The sequence below is a fragment of the Aotus nancymaae genome, unplaced genomic scaffold, assembly GCF_030222135.1.
Source record: "Aotus nancymaae isolate 86718 unplaced genomic scaffold, 86718_ANA_hifiasm-v0.15.2.pri h1tg000089l, whole genome shotgun sequence".
NCBI lineage: Eukaryota > Metazoa > Chordata > Mammalia > Primates > Aotidae > Aotus > Aotus nancymaae.
Genome location: NW_026988504.1, coordinates 26,171,778 through 26,189,184, shown reverse-complemented (window position 1 = coordinate 26,189,184; position 17,407 = coordinate 26,171,778). Strand labels below are relative to the sequence as shown.

At 39.5% G+C, this 17,407-nt stretch overlaps 1 protein-coding gene and 1 pseudogene across 1 annotated transcript in view; one reads left to right on the top strand and one right to left on the bottom strand.

Moving 5' to 3' along the window:
- Positions 1–17,060, bottom strand: part of TOP2A (DNA topoisomerase II alpha) — a 31,305-nt gene extending 14,245 nt beyond the window's left edge. Inside the window, exons 1-20 of the mRNA XM_012452025.3 lie at positions 17,016–17,060; positions 16,016–16,171; positions 15,723–15,813; positions 14,985–15,048; positions 13,055–13,200; positions 12,768–12,865; positions 12,335–12,547; positions 10,875–11,048; positions 10,578–10,679; positions 10,338–10,475; positions 7,468–7,606; positions 6,624–6,781; positions 5,654–5,779; positions 4,632–4,742; positions 4,378–4,483; positions 4,178–4,287; positions 3,213–3,305; positions 2,820–2,934; positions 2,594–2,715; positions 1,317–1,465 (exon numbers count right to left, since the gene is read on the bottom strand). Of these exons, the coding sequence (XP_012307448.2) occupies positions 1,317–1,465; positions 2,594–2,715; positions 2,820–2,934; positions 3,213–3,305; positions 4,178–4,287; positions 4,378–4,483; positions 4,632–4,742; positions 5,654–5,779; positions 6,624–6,781; positions 7,468–7,606; positions 10,338–10,475; positions 10,578–10,679; positions 10,875–11,048; positions 12,335–12,547; positions 12,768–12,865; positions 13,055–13,200; positions 14,985–15,048; positions 15,723–15,813; positions 16,016–16,171; positions 17,016–17,036 (2,432 nt within the window). The 5' untranslated portion in view covers positions 17,037–17,060. The remainder of the gene's footprint in view (positions 1–1,316; positions 1,466–2,593; positions 2,716–2,819; positions 2,935–3,212; positions 3,306–4,177; positions 4,288–4,377; positions 4,484–4,631; positions 4,743–5,653; positions 5,780–6,623; positions 6,782–7,467; positions 7,607–10,337; positions 10,476–10,577; positions 10,680–10,874; positions 11,049–12,334; positions 12,548–12,767; positions 12,866–13,054; positions 13,201–14,984; positions 15,049–15,722; positions 15,814–16,015; positions 16,172–17,015) is intronic.
- On the top strand, positions 6,095–6,280 carry LOC135271716 (small EDRK-rich factor 1-like; annotated as a pseudogene).
- Positions 17,061–17,407: the final 347 nt, after the last annotated feature.

Here is a 17,407-nt window from a genome sequence, read left to right as displayed (position 1 = left end):
ATGTCTGGTTAGCTAAAACAGGTCTTTAGATTTTACTCTGAGCAGTTGAAGGTTCTGAATCAGAGTGACTTATTTTTACTTTTTTTGAGATGGAGTCTCACTCTGTCACCTAGGCTGGAGTGCAATGGTGTTATCTCGGCTCACTGCAACCTCTGCCTCCTAGGTTCAAGCAATTCTCCTGCCTTAGCCTCCCAAGTAGGTGGGATTACAGGTGTGCACCATGATGTCCAGCTAATTTTTTATATCTTTAGTAGAGGCAGGTTTTCACCAGGTTGGCCAGGCTGGTCTTGAACTCCTGACCTTGTGATCTGCCCACCTTGGCCTCCCAAAGTGCTGGAATTATAGGCATGAGCCATTGTGCCCAGCTAGAGTGACTTTTTTTTTTTTTTAAATTGGCTGCTATAAGAAAAGACAGATGATAGATTACATTGCAATAGTTTAGATGAGATGGGGGTGGCTTAGTATTTTTCCAGTGCAGAGCCTATAAAATTTGCTGAGGAACTGAATGTAAGTGTCAAGCAAAGGAGTCAAGGGTGACAAGGTTTTTAGCCTGAGGAATCAGAAGGATGGCATTTCAATTACTGAGACAGGAAAACTAAGGATTTGGTTTTAGATACTTATGTTTGAGATACTTAACTAGATATCTGAATGGGAAATGTTGAGAGGGCAGTCAGACATAAAAGTTGAGAGTTCAGGGGAGAGACCAGGACTGGAAATTTAAAGGTATAGACCAGATAAATGTGAGATTATTTGGGAACTGAGTGTAGATAGTAGGAAGAGATCTGATGAAGGAACCCTAGGATGAACCAGTATTTAGAAGTTGGGAAGGTGAGAAGGACCCAGCTAATAAGGAAGAAAGTTAATAAGGAAGAAGAGAACCAGAGAAGTCTACTGTCATAGAGGCCAAATAAAGAGTTTCAAGGATGGAGCAATTAGTAACTGTGTTGAATGCCACTGAAAGGGTGACTGGGATGACAGCTGAAAATTGACCATTCATAATGTACTCTCCATAGTTTTGTAAAGGAGTAAAATTTCAATTGTGATATTTAGAAGAATCAGAGTCTTCTTTACTCAGTCCCAAGCTCTACATCAGGGTTTCTCAATCTTAGCATAACTGACAAGTTGCACTGGATAATTCTTTGTTATGAGGGGGCTTTCCTGTGTATGTTAGGGTATTTATAAGCCTCACCCCGGCCTTTGCCCACTAGATGCCAGTATTTTCTGATTAACGGAGTTTTTGTATTATTAGTCAACTAAATCTCACATTGTTTCAAAACTGGAAATGGCAATTCACCAGAAAGTGAAAGCATACCTACCTGAGCATTGTGAAGATGTATCGTGGACTAGCAGAATCCTTGCCACCATGTAGCCTGGTACCAAACTGACCAATGGGCTGCAAGAGGTTCAGATTATTGCTACCCACAAAATTCTGAGCCAAATTGATAATGGTCATCATTAGTGACATCTGTGGGGAAAAAAAAGATTTATTAAGCTGAGGCTTTTACTAATACAAATACATTATTATGACCAAATCACACTATAATCTGTAACATTTTGTGAGGTTTAGTTGTGTAGTGACTTTCCTCAGATTAATAGATGGCAGAAGTAGTACTTGAACCTACGACTTTCAGCTCAAGTTCAGGGCTCTTGCCTTCCAATAATTCTATCTATTAAATCCCACTCAACTTTGAAGGCAGAGTTCCTCTCCTTATCCTCAGCAAAATGAAATATTTCCTCCTTTGTGTTATAATGCTTTGCTCATTTCTTTTCTAGCATGTATCACTTTATTCTATAGCTGTATGTATATATTGGTCTTCTGATTAAATTGTTACTATACCTTGGAGATAAGAAACGTATTATTTTTATTAATTCTATATACCTGGTACATGACAGGCATTCAACAAATGTTTGTTGGGTGAACATTTATTGTGTCCCCACTATATTTTGATTGAAAGTAACAAAACCATTATATTTAAATTTCTAGAAACCTGTAGGCAATCCAGTTCTTTAGAACTATTTTACATAATTAATGCAAAAAGCAATCACAAAATAAAAAAGGACTATCTGTTGGTGTTGGTGTAAAGTCAAACAATTCAGACATATATAAAGTGAAAGTTGCCCTTTCCAATTCCCAGGGATAACTAAAGTGAACAATTTAGAGCATATTCTTGTAGACATTTTTAGTTATTGTTCTGCTTCTGTTTTTCCTCACCTGACAATAGACCATGGATATTCCTCAGTGTCAGTGCACACAGTTTTACTGAAATTATAGCACTGATTCCATGCATATATGTGTCATAATTTATTATAACAATTTTCCAATCAGTGGAGGTCTAAATCTTGACATCAAAAAGTTATAATAAACATGCTAACTATCTTTTAATGTAGACCTTTGCAGATTTATGAGTATCCCTGCAGGAATATTACTTTCAGAAATCAAAGGGCAAGCAGTTTTATTGATGGATAGGTTTTGCTAACTTGTTCTTTACTATGCATATATGAGCTTATACTTTCACCAAATCTATTTTGAGACTGACTATGCAGGTATTTCTGAAGATATAATGCTTTCTGGAAACATGGATTATGTGTTTACCTCACCATGATGATAAGAAGACATTTCAGCGACTGATCCAGCTAATTGGGCAACCTTTACCTCTCGCTTGTCATTCCGTTTGAAGCAAGTAAACAAAACCTTTCTCTGACCTGGTTTCAAACCTTTAAAATAAAATAAGGGCAAACATAAGTATCCTCAATTTAACCATTTTTGGGAATTTGATTTCCATCTTATAATAAAAACAGACTAACAAAGTGGAACTCACCATCCACCATAGAAGGGATAGATCTTTCATTATCAGAATTTGAGAACAGGATAAGTTCCTTGTTGATGAAGTCATTATATGTCAGATATGTGGTAGTCTGTCCATACAAGTAATCCTGAGGGACCAAACAGTATTACATAAGACCAATGCTTAATAATGCTCAATACAAAAATCAAACAAAGAAACCTTTAGAATTATTATTTCTATAATTATTAAGTCTTTATAAAATATAGAATACAGAAATATTTTATATGTTTTAAAGATAAAGCAAATTTAACTGCTGCACAATTCTATCATTTCAAATTTTTACTAAAATAACTATTCAGTAAGTTTAATTTGCTATATTTTCAATACCGAAAGGTCCATTTTGTGGGATATATTTAACACTTTTACCTCAGGAAGCCCAAGTAACTTTCGTTGTCTTCTATCCTCCATGAAATTTGTTAACCATTCCTTTCGATCGTCTATCTGTTTTTTGCTAAAGGCCTACAAATTTAAGGATGAAAAAGATGTCACTGGTACTAATAGGTTCCAAGTATCCTTCCACAAAGAACAAACAAACAAACAACAGAAAAACAACAAAAATTCTGTTTTCTTTGTTTTTCAAGATGGATTTTTGCTCTAGTTGCCGAGGCTGGAGTGCAATGGCACAATCTTGGCTCACTGCAACCTCCGCCACCTGGGTTCAAGTGATTCTCCTGCCTCAGCCTCCCAGGTAGCTGGGATCACAGGCATGCACCACCATGCCCAGCTAATTTTGTATTTTTAGTAGAGACATGGTTTCTCCATGTTAGTCAGACTGGTTGCGAACTCCTGACCCCAGGTGATCTGCCTGCCTTGGCCTCCCAAAGTGCTAGGATTACAGGCATGAGCCACCTGGCCCGGACTTTTGGTCTTTTTTTTTTTTTGAGCCTGAGGTTTTACTATTTTGCCCAGGCTGAAGTGCAATGGCGCAGTCTTGGCTCACTGCAACCTCTGCCTTCATGGTTCAAGCGATTCTCCTGCCTCAGCCTCCTGAGCAGCTGGGATTATGGGTGCCTGCCACCACGCCCAGCTAATTTTTGTATTTTTAGTAGAGATGAGGTTTCACCATGTTGGACAGGTTGGTCTCCAACTCTTGATTTCAGGTGATCTACCCGCCTCGGCCTCCCAAAGTGCTAGGATTACAGGAGTGAGCCACTATGCCCAGCCAAAATCAAAATTTTCTGAAATATCTGATTCCATCTCTGGGATATGCTTACTGGAAACTTTCTATTCTATAAAACATTCTTATACAAAAATGTAAATGTTTCAATTGAATAAAGCAGTGATTTCTAAAACTGAAATGTATATATAAAATACAACTCAAACGTACGTACCAGGCTGATAGCAGCATCATCTTCAGGACCACAATATTTGAACTGGATACGATGTCTTTTCATATCTGCAAAGTATTCTTTAGCTTCCTTTGATGTGCTGGTGCCCAAACCTATAAAACCAAGAATACTAACTTTCCTTATACAGTCTTGTACAGGGTATGTAATAAAGTGAGAAGTTCTATATGAATTTCATTACAAACCTTTGTAATATTTGACTTTCCATTTTTTATGATTTGGAGTAGAACTCTTCCATTCTTCAAATTCAGGAAGGCTATAAAATGCCATTTCTTGCTTGTTTTTAGATACCTGTGATAAAAAACAATGACTATGGCTTTGTACATTGTGGGGTCCCCTGGATTCCATTACATATGACTGGGTTTATTATATATGTATATCCAGGTTTGAGGAGTAGGGCCTTAAAATATCCATTACGGTATCTTATTAATTAGCATACCTTTACAATTGGAGTGATGAATTCCTCCAGAAAACGATGTCGCAGAAGAGAGGGCCAATTGTGATGGATAAAATTAATCAGCAAGCCTTTGATGTGGGAACCATCTTGATCCTAGAAATATTTGAAGCCAAAGTTCAAAAGAATTTTTAGGACTGATTTGGTGGCTCACACTTGTAATCCCAGAACTTTGGGAGGCTGAGGCAGGTAGATCATCTGAGGTCAGGAGTTTGAGACCAGCCTAGCCAACATGGTGAAACCTTGTTTCTATTAAAAATACAAAAATTAGCCAGGCGTGGTGGCAGGCACCCATTATCCCAGCTACTTGGGAGGCTGAGGCAGGAGAATCGCTTGAACCCGTGAGGTGGAGATTGAAGTGAGCAAGATTTAGCCACTGCACTCCAGCCTGGGCAACAAGAGTGAAACTCCATCTCAAATAAACAAACAATAAAAAAAGAACTGTTCAGAAATAAAAAAAATTATAATTTACTTACTGGCAATTTGTCAAATTTTCTATGGGAATTAAAAAAGGTCTGTTCAAATCCAGACTCACTTAACCTGTATTTTAACATACATATGATATAAGCATATCTGATTAGATGTTGATTAGAGATAATGAATAAAGCTCCTGTTTAAGTTATTTATTTATTTATTTGAGACGTAGTCTTGCTCTGTCGCTCAGGCTGGAGTGCAGTGGCGCCATGTTGGCTCACTGCAACCTCTGCCTCCCAGGTTTCAAGGGGTTCTCCTGCTTTAGCTTCCTGAGTAGCTGGGATTACAGGCATGTACCACCATGCCTGGGTAATTTTTGTATTTTTAGTAGACACGAGGTTCACGGTGTTGGCCAGGCTGGTCTTGAACTCCTGACCTTGTGATCTGCCAGCCTCGGCTTCCCAAAGTGCTGGGATTACAGGCGTGAGCCACTGTGCCTGGCCTAGTAATTTATTTCATGGCCAAAACCAAAAATGTAACTAAGACATGGTTAATTTAGTTGAACAATCTAAAAATTTGTTAGCAAATCTAACCTGATCTGTCATAATCATTATTTTCCCATAACGAAGAGTCTTCAATGAATCTTCATCTTCATAGTTTTTCTTGTACTGAAGACCCACAATCTTGATGATGTTGTTAATCTCAGCATTTTCCATGATCTGAAATGGACATACATACCAAAAAAAGTAATGTCTTGTTTATGCATTTGAAAAGAACAAAGAAATATAACAGTATATGTTGCTTGGATTTTCTTGAGCTCTAGTATTTTGAGCAATTATTAGCTTATATACTAAGTCAGAAAGGTCTGTTAAGATAGGATACAAGGCCACTGGCGGAGTGAAGTGGAGGCACCACCGGGCGGAGGGCCCACACAGGCTCAGCCTTCCTGGTCGATGGTGGTAATGGCAGCCCAGTGTGCCAGGGAGCCGTTGCTTTTCCAAGTCGCTCTCTTCTAGGATTTGTTGGTGAGCGGCATGGCATGTGGAAATCAACGAGAACTTGTCCGCCAGAAAAACATGAAGAAAACCCAGGAAATAGCAAGGGAAAAAGAAAAGAGGATAGCCTGACTACCTCAGAGAAAGCAGAGGGACTCTGAGATCATGCAACAAAAGCAGAAGGCAGCTAATCAGAAGAAGTCTATGCATACAAGAGAAAAATGATGACTGGCTATTTGGAAAACCTTGGTGCTACTGCCAACTGGATGTATCATAAGCTCTAAGATCAAGATTTTGTACAGTGGACAGTCATTACATATGTTTTAACATCCTTTAAAAACTATTTTGAACTTTATCTTTCAGTTTGACTTAGTGCAATGTTTTAGAAGCAGTCTTCAAAGAATAAAACACTACGTGCATGTGGCATTAAAAAAGATAGGCTACAATGTACCCAATTTCTCAAAATAATCACAAATTGTCTAAAGTATCTTTCAAAAAGCCTAATGAGGGAAAATATAAGCATAAAGTCTTCCATTATAAACTAGATTTAGATAGTTTTATATTCTACCTGCTTATGAGAAGCTTCTCGAACATTAAGTATTTTTCCTCTAAGAGGGAAAACCCCATATCTGTCTCTCCCAACCACACCAAGGCCTGAAACAGCCAAAGTTTTCGCTGAGTCTCCCTCAGTCAGGATAAGCGTACACTCAGTGGAGTTTCGGCCCCCTAAAATAAAAATACACAAGTTAATATTAGCACATTTAGTTCAACCTCAAATATACTACTTTGAACATACTGTTTATAGCCTTGTGATAAAACACAAATAATTTACAATATATAACAAGTAAAATTATTTGTTAGGTAATAGATCATGATGTAAACATTCTTGTTTTAAACTCCAAAATAATCACCTCAATATTATTAATAACAAGCTAAAATTAAAAATGGCCTAAATGTTCCATAATAGGAAACAGGTTGATTTTTTTTTTTTTTTTTTAGACAGTCTCACTCTGTCACCAGGTGCCAGGCTGGAGTGCAGTGGCTCGATCTCGACTCACTGCAACCTCTACCTTCCGGGTTCAAGCAATTCTCCTGCCTCAGCCTCCAGAGTAGTTGGGACTTCAGGCCCACGCTACCATGCCCAGCTAATTTTTGTATTTTAGTAGAGACAGGGTTTCACCATGTTGGCCAGGATGGTCTTGATCTCTTGACCATGTGATCCGCCCGCCTCGGCCTCCCAAAGTGCTGGGATTATAGGCGTGAGCCACCGCGCCCAGCCACAGGTTGATTTTTAACAAAGTTATTCTGTTGAATATAGTTATTCTGTCAAGGGAAAAATAAATATCCATGGTATACCATTAATGAATAACAACTGTAAGACTTAAAGTTTGGAAACGTTATTAAATATATACCTGCATCATTGGCATCATCAAGTTTCGGAATTCCCTTGATTCTGTTATGTTTTACAGCTGAACACTTCTTGTTTAACTGGACTTGGGCCTTAAACTTCACCCAGTTTAGTATGCTTTCTACAATACCACAGCCAATTGCCTGAAAACGAGAAGATTCATATTAGGGAAGAAGGGTTCTATCAGAAACCTAGAATACAAATGAACCTTAATAAAAATAAAATAAGCTGTGCAAGGTGGATCACCTGTAATCCCAGCACTTCGGGAGGCCAAGGCAGGCAGTTCACGAGGTCAGGAGTTTCAGGTCAGCCTGACCAACATGGTGAAACCCCATCTCTATTAAAAATACAAAAAAAAAAAAAAAAAAAAAATTAGCCAGGTGTGGTGGCACGTGCCTGTAATCCCAGCTACTTAGGAGGCTAAGGGAGGAGAATTGCTTGAACCTGGGAGGCAGAGGTTGCAGTAAGCAGAGATCACACCATTGCACTCCAGCCTGGGCGACAGAGCCAGACTTTGTCTCAAAAAAAAAAAAAAAAAAAAAAAAAAATTCAAAAATTAAAAAGATGTAGAACAATAATTTCTGGATAGAGGGTGGCACATCTTCCCATGTCAGGTTATCACCACTGAGGGAGCAGTTCCTTTGGTTCATTTGCTCAATAAATATTTACTATGTACTTACATTGTGCTAGCACTGAGCTACTTGTTGGAGACGTGGTAGTTAAAACAAATTAGGCCAGGCATGGTGGCTCATGCCTATAATCCCAGCACTTTAGAAAGCCGAGGCGGGAGGATCACCTGAGGCCAGGAATTTGAGACCAGCCTGGCCAACATGGCAAAACCCCATCTCTACTAAAAATACAAAAATTAGCCAGCATGGTGGTAGGCACCTGTAATTCCAGCTATTCAGGAGGCTGAGGCAGGAGAATTGCTTGAACTCTGGAGGAGGAGGTTGCAGGGAGTCTAGATGGCGCCATTGCATTCTAGCCTGGGTGACAAAAGGGGAACTCTGTCTCAAAAAAAAAAAAATAAATAAAAATAAAAAAAATTAGCCAGCCATGGTGGTATGGGATGCCTGCAATCCCAACTGCTTGGGAGGCTGAGGCAAGAGAACTGCTTGAACCTGGGAGGCGGAGGTTGCAGTGAGCTGCTGCGATCAAGCCACAGCACTCCAGCCTGGGTAATAGAGTGAGAAGCTGTCTCAAAATAATAATAATAATGCTAAGTTTAACACACAACACAGAAGACAGACATAGCTGGGCATGGTGGTTCATGTCTATAATCTCAGCACTTTGGGAGGCTGAGGATGGTGGATCACATGAAGCCAGGAGTTCAAGACCAGCCTGGCCAACATGGTGAAACCCTGTCTCTACTAAAAATACAAAAATTAGCTGGGTGTGGTGCTGTGTGTCTATAATCCCAGCTACTCAGGAGACTGAGGCATGAGAATCGCTTGAACCTGGGAGGCAGAGGTTACAGTGAGCCGGGATCATGTCCCTGCACTGCAGCCTGGGCAACAGAGCAAGACTCTGTCTCAAAAAAAAAAAAAAAGAAAAAGAAAAAAAAGAAAAGAAAATACCGGGCACAGCGGCTCTCACCTGTAATCCCAACAGTTTGTGAGGCTGAGATGGGTGGATCATTTGAGGTCAGGAGTTTGAGACCAGCCTGACCAACATGGTGAAATCATCTCTCTACTAAAAGTACAAAAAAAAAAAAATTAGCCAAGCATGGTGTCACACACCTGTAATCTCAGCTACTCGGGAGGCTGAGGCAGGAGAATCACCTGAACCCAGAAGGTGGAGGTTGCAGTCAGCTGAGATCACTGCCACTGCATTCCAGCCTGGGTGACAGAGCGAGACTCTGCCTAAAAAAAGACAAATAAAATAAGTTACAGTGTTATAAGTGTTACGGGTAACAAAAAGTTTGCTACATGACAATAAGCTATGCTCAATATCATATTGGGACCAATTTAGCTGGGGGAAGGGTAAAAAGTAAAGGCTTTCCTGAGGAAAGGACAAGAGCTAAAGTAGTTAGCCAGGTGAAAAGGATGCATTTCAGGCAGAGGGATTAGCATGTGAATAAACTCTAGGGAGGGGAAGAGCACCAGGCTTTTCAGAAATTTAAAAAGCAACAGGACAATATAGGAAAAAGTGGCACTGAGATGAGTTGGAGAAGTATGTGTAATTAGATTAAAGCAGATCTTTCTTGTTGACCAAATTATGGAATTTGGATTTTCCCTGAGTGTGAGTCATTGAAAGATTTCAAATTAAGAGTGAAGACAGAAATGTGTGTTTTAACACAAAAAGGTCACTCAAAAGCATTGCAAGGAAAGGACTTAACCAGTAGGAAGGTTAAGAATCTATTATAGTAAACCAAAAAAAAGATAATGGTGAGAAGCTGCTGCGGTCTCAGAGATGATTGTTATTGACTGGATAAAGAAAAGGCTCCCAGTTTTCTTGTTTATACAACCTAGAGGTTGGTTGGGGCTTTTTACTAAGATAGGAAGTTGTTCCTTTATTGGAGGGTGTGGGGAGCTGCCTGTACTGGCAAGTCAGTGAGTATGGAGTTAACGAATTCAGTTTTGGATGTGTTGACTGAGGGCAAATCTTAGGCATTTAAAGTGAGGGTGTTTAGCAGCTGGATGAATTCAAAAGTGATCTAAGCTTAATGGTGATATGTAATTGGGAAATACTGAAATATAGACAGCAATTAAGTCCTTAGTAAAATCAGTTAAAAAAAAGCCAGTTTACTTCCTTTACAGACTGGAAGACTCAGAGAAGTGCACTGTGGGAAGACTCTTTGTTTCTGCAGAGCTGAGAAGCATAATGGAAAATAAAGTCAAGTGCTTTTATTTTTATTTCCCTCTAAGTACTCACAGCTTTGATAAATTTTTCACTTAAATGGCATGTTGATCCAAAGCTCTTGGGTTGTAAAGTCATGTTTTCTTTTGTCTGAGAGTCAAAGGTTGGGTTTTCAATTAAGGCATTTACAAATATCCACATGTGATTTTTCACCTGCAATAAAAGTTGATATTAAGTTACTAAAAATGTATTCATGCTTTATTCATAGCCCTTCTCGTCTTCCTTTAGAAAAAGAAAACTGCCAAAAGCACATACCTGATGTGCTTTTACTGCAACACCACCCTTGTTCTTCTTCTTCACAACATCAACAAGTTTAGTCACAATCTGATCAGCTACATAATCAACATGTCTGCCACCCTAATAAGGAAAAACACCAAACTGTAAAACTCAGTATCCTCAAAATTTTAATAATCAAACATTAAAAAAAAAAACTAATTTAGCCTCCTTTATACCAAGCTAGCCCAATATTCAAGTCCACTTTATATATTAAAAACAATAAGAACACCTATATGTAAAGATAAATCATGATTAATAATTCAAGAATAAAATTACCTTGGAAGTAGCAATGCTGTTGACAAAGCTAATTTGCTGAAAGCCTTTTTCACTCATTGTTAAACACACTTCCCACCTGTGGTTTACTTGTTCATGTATTACTTTCAATGGGTTACCAGTTTCATCCAACTTGTCCTTCAAATACATGTCCACATAACTACGAAATCCTTTTACCTGTACAAGAATGAAAGGTAATAGTATTAAAAAAGTTATTAAAAAATATCTGGAGATAGCATCAGATAAAAAAAAATAGGTTGAATGATAGACTATGAGGACTTTTCAAAACCAGTGCAATGATGTTCACTGATAGGTTTAAGAGAATGGTCATTAAAGAAAGACGCAGGCCAAGGTGGGTGGCTCACTTGAGCCCAGGAGTTCAAGACCAGCCCGAGTAACACAGTGAGATCCCCATCTCTATTAAAAAAAAATTAGCTGGGCATGGTGGTGCTGCCTATATTTCCAGCTACTCCAGAAGCTGAAGTGGGATGATTGCTTGAGCCTGGGAGGTGGAGGCTGTAGTGAGCCGTGATTGCATCACTGTACTCCTGCCTGAGTGATAGAGCAAGAGGCTATCAAGAAAAGAAAAAAAAAAGTAAAATAAACAAATAAAAAAAGGACATGAAAGTATTTTAGGTGTTTCTTTGAGAAAGAAATTCCTTCAGTAAATTTAAAATGAGCTGATTAAAAAATGTGGCATACCGGCTGGGCGAGGTGGCTCATGCCTGTAATCCCAGCATTTTGGGAGGATGAGGAGGGTAGATCACCTGAGGTCAGGAATTCGAAACCAGTCTGGCCAACATGGTGAAACCCCGTCTCTACTAAAAATACAAAAATTAGCCAGGCACGGTGGTGGGTGCGTGTAATCCCAGCTTCTCGAGAGGCTGAGCCAGGAGAGTTGCTTGAACCCGGGAGGTGGAGGTTGCAGTGAGTTGAAGTTGAGCCACTTCACTCCAGCCTGCGTGACAGAGCAAGACTCTGTCTAAAAAAAAAAAAAAAAAAAGAAAAAGAAAATGTGGCATAACATTCTCTTTTCAGGAACATATGTGAGAAGTGGTAAGAAATATATATGGGATGGGCCAGGCACGGTGGCTCATGCCTGTAATCCCAGCACTTTGGGAGGCTGAGATGCTTAGATCACCTGAGGTCAGGAGATCGAAACCAGTCTGGCCAACATGGTGAAACCCCGTCTCTACTAAAAATACAAAAATTAGCCAGGCACGGTGGTGGGTGCTTGTAATCCCAGCTACTGGGGAGGCTGAGGCAGGAGAATCGCTTGAACCTGGGAGGCAGAGGTTGCAGTGAGCCAAGATCGTAGCACTGCATTCCAGCCTAGGCAACAGTGTGAGACTCCATCTCACACACACACAATATATATGGGAGGGGAAAAAAACAAATCAATTTTGTACTTGACAATGATTACAAAGTCCCTTATTATCCTTAATATCCAGGAAAATACTCACTGGCAGTTTATTTCCATTAAGAAAGACTTTGACATCCTTGGTGGATCCAGCAATATCATATGCTCTTCTGCACATTAGTGCAACAATATCTTTGTCTAGGCTTTGCATTTTAAACTTAGACAAATCAGGCTGAAAGGTGATACATGTATAATCTTCTCCATTAAAGGGCTTGAGTTCCATCTCACCAGCTCTCCCCATATTATCCATCCATGTCTATGGAAGTAAAGAATAGGAAAAATGAAAAATTCAAGTCATCTCACAAACAAACTACTAGTAAATAACATAAATTTATGAGTCCTAATAACCTAATATATGCCTATGAATAATTTTCCATGCTTATAAATTATGTTAAATTAAACCAACCATTAATGCCATTATAAATGGCTATAGTACTACCATTTATCATTAAGGTAAAAGACACCTATTTACTTGCCTGTTTGAACATTTTCTTGTATTCTCTACAGGCTGTTTCCACAGTAAATTTGGTACTGAATATGTTACACAATTTGGCTCCATAGCCATTTCGACCACCTGGGCAAATAAATATGAAACACTATTTTATTGTTATTATCTCATTGACAGCTTTACTTCCTAATCACTGGCAGAGGTATTCAATTATAGAGATTTACTTCTATATTTTTAACTCTCATGCCACAGTTATTTAAAATATATATATATATATTTTAGAAACAAATATGTTATTTCCCCTCAATACTCTACCTGTCACTTTCTTTTCATCATCATCATAGTTACTAGAAGTTAGGAGCTGTCCAAATATGAGAGCTGGGACATACATCTTTTCAACTTTGTGTTCAACAACAGGAATACCTTTTCCATTATTCCATATACTAATTAAATTGTTTTCCCTAAGAAAACAAGATTGAAAATTCTATTGTACAACACATTAAATGAATGCTTAACATTTAAAAATATTTAAATACGATTATTTCTAAAATATGTATATTCAGGCTGGGCACAGTGGCTTATGCCTGTAATCCCAGAACTTTGGGAGGCTGAGGAAGGCGGATCACTTGAGGCCAGAATGGTACAACCCTGTCTCTATTAAAAACACAAAAATTAGCCAGTCATGGTGGTTTGCGCCTAATTCCAGCTACTTAGAAGGCTAAGGCAGGAGAATTGCTCAAAGTGTTGGGATTATAGATGTGAGCCACCATGCCCAGCCCTCAATTTCTTTGACTCTTTTCATATATACCTTCTGAAATTCAGCATGAACTACATTTCCCACCATGCTTAGTTCCTGACATTCCTGAAATAGGAGGCAAGAGGAAAAAAAAATCTTTTCCAACACCTGTGTAGACACTGATAATGTTGAAAAAATATAAAATTTTAAAATGTTAGGATAAACAAAGGGAAATGATTTATGCCCAATGGAAAGAAAAGGACAATCTGGAAATATTATCATACACAACTCCCATTCCGTTTTTGAGACAGCATCTTGCTCTGTCACTCGCTGGAGTACAATGAGAGGATCACAGCTCACTGCAGCCTTGACATCCTGGGCTCAAGCAATCCTCTCACTTTAGCCTCCCAAATAGCTGCATGCACCACCACACCTGCCTAATTTTTAAATTTTTTGTAGAGATGAGGGTCTCACTATGTTGCCCAGGCTGTTCTCAAACTACTCCTGGGCTCAACTGGTCCTCTCACCTTGGCCTCCCAAGGTGCTGGGATTACAGGAGTGAGCTACCATGCCTATTATACCCCTTTTAAGAGGATCATCTATACATCTCTTGTTCCCACTCAACAAAGTACATTGCAAAACAAACAACAGTATCAATCATAAACTGCCTTGCTCTGAAATAAAATGCTGAAAACTTGTTTGGACTTATTTATTTCAGTTATTTTAAGTTAATTCTTGGATGGTAATATATTTTAGTTATAACTAGATATACATTATGGTTCTTATTCCAGAAAGTACTTATTATCGATAAAAAACTAATTAAAACTAGCTCAACGTTTTTTAAAGACTATGACATTGAGTTCTTAGGAAAATCCATGTATACTTTGTCATAATTAATCACAACAACAACAACAAAAAAGCAAAAAAAACACCCTGATCACTCACAAAGGGACACCCAGAAATGTTAGATCAAATTATTCTCTACCACCACCTACTGGTTTACTGTTTGAATAGCATCATGAGAAAAAGTTAAAAACTCCAGATGCCAGAATACTTAAAGCAACTACTGAAGATGCTCGCTCAAATATTTAGGGATTAGGTGTCATAATGCCTGTAATTTATTTTGAAATGATCCAGAGAAAATAGGCCAGCTGCCATGGCACACACCCATAATGCCAACACTGGAGGACTGCTTGAGGCCAGGCAACAAAGGGAGACCCTCTAAAAAAAAAATTAACTAAGATAAGAAAAAAAGAAAAACAAAAGTAAAAAACAAATAAAATAAATAAATAAATTAACTAATTAAAAAGATGGACAAAATGTAGAAAAATGTTGACAACTGTTGGATCTAAGTGGTGGGTATCCATAGGTTTTTCATTTTAGCATTCTGATTGTGTGTACTTTTGTGAACTTCTGTTTAAAAAAAGCCAACTTCACCAGTAATCAAAATACATGCAACTAAAATAGCAATGAGCTACATAACAAACAAAGGCTAAGCAAAAGACGTACGGATCGATTGTGACTCTAATACAAGACATTTTTGGGTCCCTTTGTTTGTTGTCCGCAGCATTAACTGTAAGAAAATAAAACACACATTTGCAAGAAATTAGTGTTTTAAAAAACATTCTATAACTCTAAGTAAGATATAGAAAAAAGTTCCCAACAGTACAAGAGTGGCATTAATAAGCTGTTAATTTAGCAATTTTTGTTCATAGTATTGTTTCCAGGAGAAAGCTCAACTTCCTGGGTTCCAGGAAACCACTTCACCTTTGTTAACTAATTGAAATGACAGGAGCCCTAGCTACAGCAGGCTTGGTAGAAAAAAAAAAAAAATTTATATATATATATTTTAACTTTTATCTTTTTTTGATTTTTTTTTTTGAGATGGAGTCTCGCTTTGTAGCCCAGGTTTGAGTGCAGTGGTGCAATCTCGGCTCACTGCAACCTCTGCCTCCCAGGTCCGGTTCAAGCAATACTCCTACCTCAGCCCCCCAAGTAGCTGGGATTACAGGCAGGAGCCACCATGCCTAGCTAATTTATATATTTTTTAGTAGAGACTGGGTTTCACCATGTTTGCCAGTCTTGTCTTGAACTCCTGACCTAGTGATCTGCCCACCTCGGCCTCCCAAAGTGCTGGGATTACAGGCGTGAGCCACCACGGCCTGGCCTTTTTTTGATTTTTATTTGAAATGATTCTTCTTAGGAAAGATTTGACCAAAAGATCTTTATATTAAAGGATTTACTCACCTAGAATCTCATCAAAGATTTTGTACAAACCAGGAACAAAAGTGACTTCCCTATAGTTAATGCCAACATCTTCATCGTAAACCCACATTTGCTAGAAATAAGGCAAAGAAATACCGTTATTTTTACTCTACATTCATTGTTCTGTCATGATTACCATAAAGTCTTCTGTATTAAATATTACCATATTTAGGCCAGTTCCAGTGACACTCAGTACATGAGAGGTACAGAAAGGTCAGCTGGAAGAGTATCCATTTCAACTGCTAGGTGATTGCCTTTGATAAGCTTGATTTTACCTGGGTCACTAATTCCACAGAGCCAATGTAAGTGTCCGGGCGGAGCAAAATATGCTCCAACTGTGTTTTCTTTTGATAGATTCTTTCAATAGACAATCTTTTCTTAGCATCTTCATTTTTCTTTATTTTGTTGACTTGCATATTTTCATTTACAGGCTAGCAATTAAAAAAAGAGAGAGAGAGAGAGAAGGGGATTTTTAATCCTAAATCTACCCAAAACTAGGAACGAAACATCAATACATGTTGGAATCTGTTAGTAGGTAGCAGTGGAGTTGACAGTTTTGTATAAAGAGGACAATTTAAATTAGCTGCAGCCAAGTCCCCAGGTGTCAGGTTAAACACACATATTATCTCACCAAGTGGGTCGGTCTGTCTGGAAACCTCTTTTCTTGAGCAAACTACACCCACTTCTTTCAGCTCCTGCATGCATTATTTACCGAGTGCCTCTTATTATAAATTATTCACGGTGTCCCAAGCACACAGCAGATTCTAGCTCGGCAGCAGCAGTTTGGGCGGCTATCAGTTCGATCCCTCGGCCACATGAAGGTTCTGAGCTCAGGATGGGGGCGCTTTTGGAGGCCGGTCAGCTGCTCCGGGGAACACTGTGCTAGGCTCTGCCCTTTCCAAGATCGGAGACATTCAAGGCCGTTTTCAAGCACTGGGCAGGAGGGGAAGGCATCTGTACACGCGACTCAATAACATCGCGCCCGGGGCGCTGTAGCAGGGATCCACTACGGGACCAACGGAATGCTGCCCCTAGAAACAGGGCAACAACGCAACACACCCTGGAAGCCGGTTTAGCCGACACACTTCACTGCTAGCACCGTAAAGGGCTTCCGCCTCTCCACGATCACCCTGGAACCGGGAGGTGGAGAATATGGGCTCCCAAGCTGGTCGCCGGCCGGACCGCAGACCCGGAGCTTCAACCGTCACGGGCGGCCAGAGAGATGCCCGGGCCGAGCTGAGGCACACCACCGCCAGTCCCTCCCACGAGCCGTACCTGCAATGGTGACACTTCCATGGTGACGGTCGTGAAGGGGCTCGAGAACCCTGAAAGCGACTAAACCGGCAGGACCCACGAAACGACCCCAGACCAAGCCGCCTCTCCACAGACGCCCGTCGGTTAGGAGATCGCCACTTGAACCTTCCTTTAGCCCGCCCGAAGCAGACAAGCCAATCCCTGACTGGCTCTCGCTGTCTCTGTCCAGAAGAACCAATCGTAGCTGGTCTTTTATATTCACCTATCAACGGCAGAGTTGGTCAGGTGTTTGTTCGAATAAACCAATCAAGTTAGGGAGGCGGGACTAGAGAGATTTCAAAATGCACCACTCGGCGTCGTAGCGGAGAGACTGACAGGGAATCTGGCTAGTGAGGAGGGCTCGTTTGTTTTCT